The 7,732-nt window shown below is 38.8% G+C and overlaps 1 protein-coding gene across 1 annotated transcript; it reads left to right on the top strand.

Annotated features, from left to right (window-relative positions):
• Positions 1 to 542: 542 nt before the first annotated feature.
• cxcl12a (chemokine (C-X-C motif) ligand 12a (stromal cell-derived factor 1)) lies at positions 543 to 6,579 on the top strand. Its single transcript, XM_005743910.2, has 4 exons — positions 543 to 685; positions 2,302 to 2,419; positions 3,361 to 3,444; positions 5,099 to 6,579. Exons 1-4 carry the CDS (start codon positions 619 to 621, stop codon positions 5,124 to 5,126), a joined length of 297 nt encoding a protein of 98 aa, XP_005743967.1. The 5' UTR covers positions 543 to 618; the 3' UTR covers positions 5,127 to 6,579.
• The last annotated feature ends 1,153 nt before the right edge of the window (positions 6,580 to 7,732 follow it).

Genomic DNA, 7,732 nt, shown 5'->3' with positions numbered 1-7,732 from the left:
GAAAAAAGCATGCACAAAAAAATGTTTCTCTTTCTTTTCAGCAGCAGCTTTAAGGACAGTGCAGAAGAAATCGTGCCAATTGCTTGAAGGTACACTTTGGATCCTACACGTATTTTTTAGGAAATAAATGAGCAGCTACCAATCAGCTTACTGCCAAGTCTTCTGACATGTAAAAAAAAAAAAAAAGAAAAAAAAAAGAACACTTTCATTAAACACTTTCGTCAGAGGCATGTGCACACTTGCGCGCGCCTGGGGGTCTATCGTGCTGTATAGGCTGTATCCAAAAATCCTCCTAAAACACCGGAAATAATAAAAAGCTCCTACAAAATAAAATCACGACAAAGTAATTAATATAACATTTAACACAGATCTATTAAAACGACGGCTCATCTATGACGTGTTTTTTTCTGAAAGTGATTTTTGTTACAATTTGACGCCTTATTACTTCATAAATATCCGTTAAAGTAAAAAACGGGTCCTTGGTGACCGGAAACACCATTTCTTTATGGTAGCTTGACGCAGTGGTGCCTAATTTAACACTCCGCCGGTGCCCCGTCTGTCAGAACTCCTCTGGACTTTACTCTGAGCAGTTTCGGAACTCTTTGACATTAACGCAAAATGGATGTGAAACTACTGGCGGTCGTGGCTGTACTCATGGTGATGATATATGCACCTCCAGCGCAAGGTATGGATTCATTTTCGGGGTTGCTGTTTTATGTTGCTTCAGATTTTGTTTAGACTGTATTGCAGCTGTGCTGCGTATTGGAGGGAAGTATCAGCAACATATTTGCTTTTACGCTGTCCACCTGTTGACTTGTCTTGTCTGTAGTCCATTCATTCATCCATTCATCCATCATTTCTTCCGCGTATCCAGACAGCAGGGATAGGCTCCAGACAAGCTGCGACCCTGGATGTCTATAGTATTTCTATAAATAATTATTCCGATAGAGTTCTGCAACTCTATCGGGGTCCAGTACGTCCGCAGTTCTTTTTAAATACTTTTTTGTTACTAATTATTTTACATTAAATACAGTTACTGTAAATCAGTGTGTATTTATAATATTAGTTGCCAAAAATCTGAGCACGACATCAGATGAGAAATTCCAATTGCGTGCACTCGGAGTGCAAATACTGTGGGGGGGAAAGGGGGAAAAAACGTAAATTGGACCTGAAAATTTACATTTTTATTTACATTTTTTAAAATGCATAAATCTTTCATGCATTTTTTTTTTCATTGAAGAAGGGAGAGTGCATTTTTCGCCGTGCGTAAAGCACGGCAGGCTGCACATGTGGCTCTTGCCGTATAGGAATTTCCCCGCTGGATCAGTGATCAGCGTGTGTTTGTCCTTCCCTTTGTTTTCTTTTAATTAGCCACAAATGAAGTCTCTAGAAGCCAAACCTCAGCTAGCCTACGTGGCGACATCAATCACCCAACTTGAAGGTGTTGCGCTCTTTTATCATGGTAATCAGGTGTAAAAAATAATTAGCATAGTTTAATCCACTGGGGCAGGTTTCACCATCTGTGACTTACAGTCTGCCAGTGTCGCATTAAAACAATTTACTGACAAGTAAAACAACTGTGTATAAACTGTATTTGGGCTAAAACTAACTTCTATCGGCGCGTATGCTTTATCTATTTCCAACGCCGCTTTTAGACGTAACGAAACGGGGAAAAAAGATTATCTTTATTTTTCCACATTAATCAACTGTGACCATCTCAGTGTAGGAACCTGAAAGGTGAGGCTCCAATGGAAACTGCGCACATCCATCACGCAGGGACCACACAGTACACAATGATGTTTGAAAGAGCTTAGTGTTTGTGGGTGTAAAACCCCCGCTAATAATGTACTCAGTCTCTCTGTTTGCTGTGTGGGATGAGCAGAAACTGGATTTTGTAAAGATTAAATATGGAATTTTCATCTGTCAGTGTCATTTGTTAGTCCTATTTGGCAGTGTTGACTGTAGGCTTCTCGGCAAGGAAAGAGATAAACAAGTAGAATGGAGGGATAAAAATCAAACGCTTTAAATCCAAAAGACTCTGTATACTTCACTGCAGGGGGCATATTATTTATTTGTTCATAATCAGAGGGCTGGTGCATGCTTACTTTGTGCTTTGATAGGCTAAAGACTTGCTGTATTTTTATCTTATTTGCTGGTGGAATTTGTGATATTGCAATAAGTGTATGTCATTTCATACAGGAATGATATTTCATTTAATTTTATCTGAATTACTGCTTTGTTTAAATTTTGCTTTACTTTAAAATAGTTTTGTTATACTCAACTTCTCTTTTGCTTTCTCAGCAAAGCCCATCAGCCTGGTGGAGAGATGCTACTGCCGTTCAACAGTCAACACCGTCCCACGAAACTACATCCGAGAACTTAGGTTCATCCACACACCCAACTGCCCCTTCCAAGTGATGTGAGTGTTGTTTTTGACTTCTCCAGGCAGCACGTTTTCTGTCTGGGCCATATAAACGTTAGGCAGGTTTCCTCCTAGTTCGGACATTTCTCACCATCAATCTCTGCAGGGTGACAAGCCAGAGAAAGGAATCATGCATGAATTTGTACATACACGCCCCTCAGTCACTCGCTCGCTCATTCACAGAAAACAAGTCGTTCTTTTTGCAACTGGCCCACTGACGCATCCACAGGAAGTGGTCCGTTTGAGTATGAGCGAATGTGAAAAGGTGGTGGAAATTGGATACAGTTTTGTTTTTTAACCAGGAAGCAATAATCGTGGGTTTTGTAACTGGGTTTGCTTCTCATTTGCTTGTCACGCAGCGTTTTCTCTTCATACTGTTCATACAACCTTTAGTTGAGATCGCATTCGTCGGCACAGCTTGTGCAGTGCAAATCCATACATGAAAGTGTGTGGCAACATCAGTGAAAAAGGGTCAGTTGCATTAGAACTTCAGAAGCATGGAAAAATAAAATTGCCATATCTTACAAGTTTACATAAAGAGACATAAAACATGTCTGAAGCTACTTAAAACAAGATCTGTTGCCAAATGAGGCATGGTCCCCCACATGGAGACATATGATATGGTTGTAGCCCATTCTTTAAATAACCACAGGACTATCATGGCTTTAGAAAGTAGCCTGCGCATTGCAATATATTCTAATTTGACCTAACACTAAAGTACCTTAAGGGTCAGTATCTTAACAATATTAATGCATATTAATTTCTGTAGCAGCATCACTTACAAATTAAGGCACTACTGTTAAGAGGTTCGCTGCAAGTATCAAACTAGCAAGTCAGTGTTAATTCAGTCAGTTTGATAACAGTGTGTTAAGATACCCACTGTTAATGATTATGCATAATTCAAGCTTTTATCCTCATCTTATCCTTTTTCTAATCAGTGCCAAGCTGAAGTCAAACAAGGAGGTGTGCGTGAACCCTGAGATCCGGTGGCTGCAGCAGTACCTGAAGAACGCTCTCAACAAGTAAGTATCAGCAAATCCAGCAGATTTTAGTCATGGGGTCATTTTTCTGTAATACACAATCCCGTCTGGCTTTAACAAATCTGTTGGCACAAGTGGGATATACTCACTTACACTCTATAGAAATTTAAAGCAAAGAATCTACAAATCCAAAGGCGCAAATGCGCATTTGGATGTTTACCAATAGACTATTGTGGGAGTAAAAGCTCTCAATTGCCCAATTTATATTGGAACCCAAAGTCAAAACATGCTGGTACATGACCAAGTGGGAGTAAAGCGTTTCCACTTTCACATACAAAGTGTGGGTGCACTTAATCTGCTCTTAAGTGCTATTACAGGTTTGTTCCTGGTCATCACTATTCATACTGGAACACAGTCTAGCAAATGCAGTTTAATATATTTACACTATACACGGCACACTTGCATACTGTTTAGAGTTTAGGACATTTAGTGCATTAAACGTTACATCGGAGAGTAAAGATAAAGATAACGTTCTAAATTTGTAAAAATAATGTAATATGATGGGATTCGTTGTCACCTTATGCAACTCTGAATTGCACAATCAAGTTAAATTCATACTGAGACTGGTGGCATTAAAAGTCACTGTCTCCTTCCTTCCCTGAGGAAGCAGACACTTTTCTGAAAGATGTTGGTACAACAAAGTTTATAGAAGGGATCAAGTTGCCATGTCTGTTATTTAAAGAACGAAACAAACCCTGCACTGTGCGATGGAGGCGGATAAAAGAGTTTTTGGAATGTCACATGTGGATTCCCGTCTTTTCATGTAAAGAAAACTAAACGCACTACGGCATTTAATCCAGCTTGTGACATACACACTCAATACACACTGACAGATCCGCCCACAGTCTAGCAGTCAGACGGCCTGTCTCAAGGATGACTGTGGAGCCCTCGGGTTGATGAGGCGTGAACAGCCCTCTGCATAACAAAATAGCGCATGTAGAGTGCATGTTGCTTGTTTACAATCAGTCAGATCTAATGTGTTTCCACTTACACATGCAGTCATAGAGGAGGAGGCATAAACCTGCTTGTAATGTGTAGAAATGCACACGATTATAAGCCATGCGTTACTTTTGTAAACTAAATGATGATTGCCTTTTTGTATCTGACGAGTGTGGCAGATATAATTAAAGAACCCACTGGAGTTCCAAGTGCTTATGCTGTTAATATCCTGTTTATCCTTTGGCATCATCGCCCTGAGACTGCTTCACGTCAGTGCTCTGCAAAATTACATCTTCAGACATAACATTTTCAGAATGGCCCACTAATTGACCGGCCAACTGAAAGTGAATGCAGAAATCAAATTACATTTATTATTGCTAAGATGGTTAGCTCATGATTACAAGTCAAAAACATTTCGGCTTTCTAAACACGAAGCAGCTGTTTTTACTTGATAACCTGGAACTGAAATCAGCCGTGAGTTGTGCCACTGGACTAAATGCTCATTAATTTCCACTTTTGGTGTTTACTACTCACAAGTTACCGTGCATTTATCTTTTGTTGTGTTTTGACACTCTATTATATAGAGTGTCAAATATATAGACCGCGTGAACAGTCAGCACCAAAAAGCCATATGATTCTGACGTTGTAGTTCCCGTGTCTACTTTGTTCTCATGACAAATGTGCTTTTCCCTTCCAGGATTAAGAAAACCAAACAGGGCAACTAAAATGCCTGCAGAAATCCTCCCGAGCCACCGCTGAGGATTTGGACCACATCATCGCAGATATGTAACATGATACCAGATCATGTGTTAAATTGTACAGCACTTACTCTAGCTGACACGCTGCAGCCTTGTGCTCCATGCACAAGCTTCAAAGTCTTCACCATAAACACCATGCTCCTAGCACTGCTGCATCCTTCACCACTTCATTTCACCACTTATAGATTTAACAAAATATTAGTGCAAAGTGCTATTATATCTATGAGTGTATACTTTCCTAACCATAGTGTAAATACTATTTTGTTAATGGACTTTAAAAGTAAAGAGCTATTTTTGGAGATTTTTCCTTTGGCCTCTCCGTTATTTAGGAAAAAAGCAAAGGCCCCACCCAGCGTGAAGGGGCTTAAAGAGGGATGACGTGTCTTAGCTAGAAGGTTTCCTCCATATCAAACTTTATTGAGCATCCCATTTGTGAGGAGCACAGTCTTGTGGTCTGTGGATCAGTTTATTCTGATCATGTTAGATTTCAGATTACACAAATTGATGTATAAGTTCTCCTCTAAAATAAATAATCAGTTTAAGTTAATTGGCACCAAGGAATTTAAGTGAATGCCAGCTGCCCCCCAACTGAAAACCCCTATAAAAATAGCAATACAATGTTTTTGTGATGGAAATTAATGCAGAGAGAGCTGCAGCATTTCCTACAGCTGTTCTGTGGCTGATTATGCGCCTGCGTCTTAATTCTTTCTTCTTTTTTTTGTTGTTCTTTGTAAAAGCTCAACATCTGGTTTCCAAACTGTGTTTTAATGAGCAGCCAATAAGACGAGATTTACCAGAATCATAAAATTGTGTCAGTTACCGAGAAATTGTGAGAAGAAATTGTGACACTGATCAAAATAGCCTCTCAATGTGAATACCACTTCCAAACATGGGTGTGCAAAAAAGGTAATTAAAATAGTAATAAAAACAATTGGTAACACAGAGGGCTGCAGTAGAACAAATACTACCATTACTGGCAATGGATATATGTATATAGATTTGACTACCTACAACTGTCATGCAGATAGAAATGCACTTTATACCTGATGTATTCATGTTTTAGCAAAAAAATGTATTATTACTAACTTTAAACACTACATTCTGTATTTTTCTTTTCTTTTTTTAAAACGGTTTATCGTCCTGTTTCTACTCTTTTGTGATCATTGAATGTGTAACTGAATTTAACTGGTTTGATTTTTTCTTCCACCCTTTTACTCATTTAAATCTCCTCTTCCTATGTAAAATTTATCTCATACAAATGTTTTATTTTTGTACTCTTTTATGCATTTATATTAAATCCAAACATTTAAATGAAGGAACTGTACTCTCCCAACTGAGCCATCCAGTGTTGTTTTTTTTTATTTTTTATTATCAAACATGTATACATCTGGTCAGTAAAAAGGAAATCTTTGAAATACTATGGGTGTTTGATTCCTGTACATGTCACAAGTCTCATTGCCACTGATGCACACATACACACTTTTCATTTGAGTGACTCTTATAATCAAATGTAAAGCAAGCTCTACCAGGGCCGACACAGCTGCTGCAGTCTTACAGTACCAGCAGGTCAGAGGCTAAATGTAAGGCTTTGATGAGAGAACATGTGTTTGGCTTTATTCGCGAGGGTAAATGAAAGGCAAGGACAATGATCCTGCCAGCTATTTAACTATTAACTCAACAAGCGACTATTAGGAAAGCATTAGCGCTAAAAAGGGTGAACTTTTAACTTCCCACATGGGGCCTTCTTTAAGGCTGAGCGAGGTAGTTTATCTAATGTGAGTGTTGTGCTAATAGAAACATCAGGGAGAGAGAAAGGGATGCAAGATGCAGGTAACAACCCAATTCACTGTGTTTACTGATTTTCTTTGAAATCCAGTTTAAATGTGAGAAAATATGAGTCAGCAGTAGCTTTATTTCAACTTACAGTTTGGAATATAAGTAAATCAGATGTAATCGCTATCTTAGCTGGTTTCACTGCAGGGATCTGCAGGTGGAAACTTCGCAGTACTTTGAAGATAAGGGAGCTTATCTAGTGTTTAAGTTTTTAGTCACACAGCGGAGATTTCCATCCTAGAGTCTTTGTGTGAGACGCTGTATTACAAAGTGGATCATTTAAACATATTTACTAAGGCTCTACCAGTTCCGCAATCTAAGACGAGTAGCTCATACATTATTTGCCTTCTGTCATTATTATTTAACTACCTGCTCATCTTGTCTGCCTACATTATCACTAACTGATCTACGTAGGCTGCACAGGAATCTGCTCAATTGTGAAATTGTCCTTAATGAAAAGCAGTTGTTTGTAATAGTTAATAACTCATTGTGTCTACGAGACCGCTGCCAACACCCACTGGTTTAACTAAGCAGGTGTTGTGACTGGAACCATGGGGGTAGGGAGTACTGCAAACAGCGAATGGTTTAACTTTAGATTTTATTTAATCAGAAATGGAAAATGTAGGTGGAAAAATTGTGTGAGGGTATCGCATAAATCTAGTAAAGCCAGGTGATTCATATAAAACATGTTGTTTCTAATAAACAGAATGGTTAATACGAGCATCTGAAGAGGTTACTGC

This window comes from Pundamilia nyererei, unplaced genomic scaffold (genome assembly GCF_000239375.1).
Source record: "Pundamilia nyererei isolate P.nyererei 1_Seehausen unplaced genomic scaffold, PunNye1.0 scaffold00136, whole genome shotgun sequence".
Taxonomy (NCBI): domain Eukaryota; kingdom Metazoa; phylum Chordata; class Actinopteri; order Cichliformes; family Cichlidae; genus Pundamilia; species Pundamilia nyererei.
The sequence above is the reverse complement of the archived record's forward strand: the minus strand, read 5'-3'. Positions and strand labels throughout refer to the sequence as shown.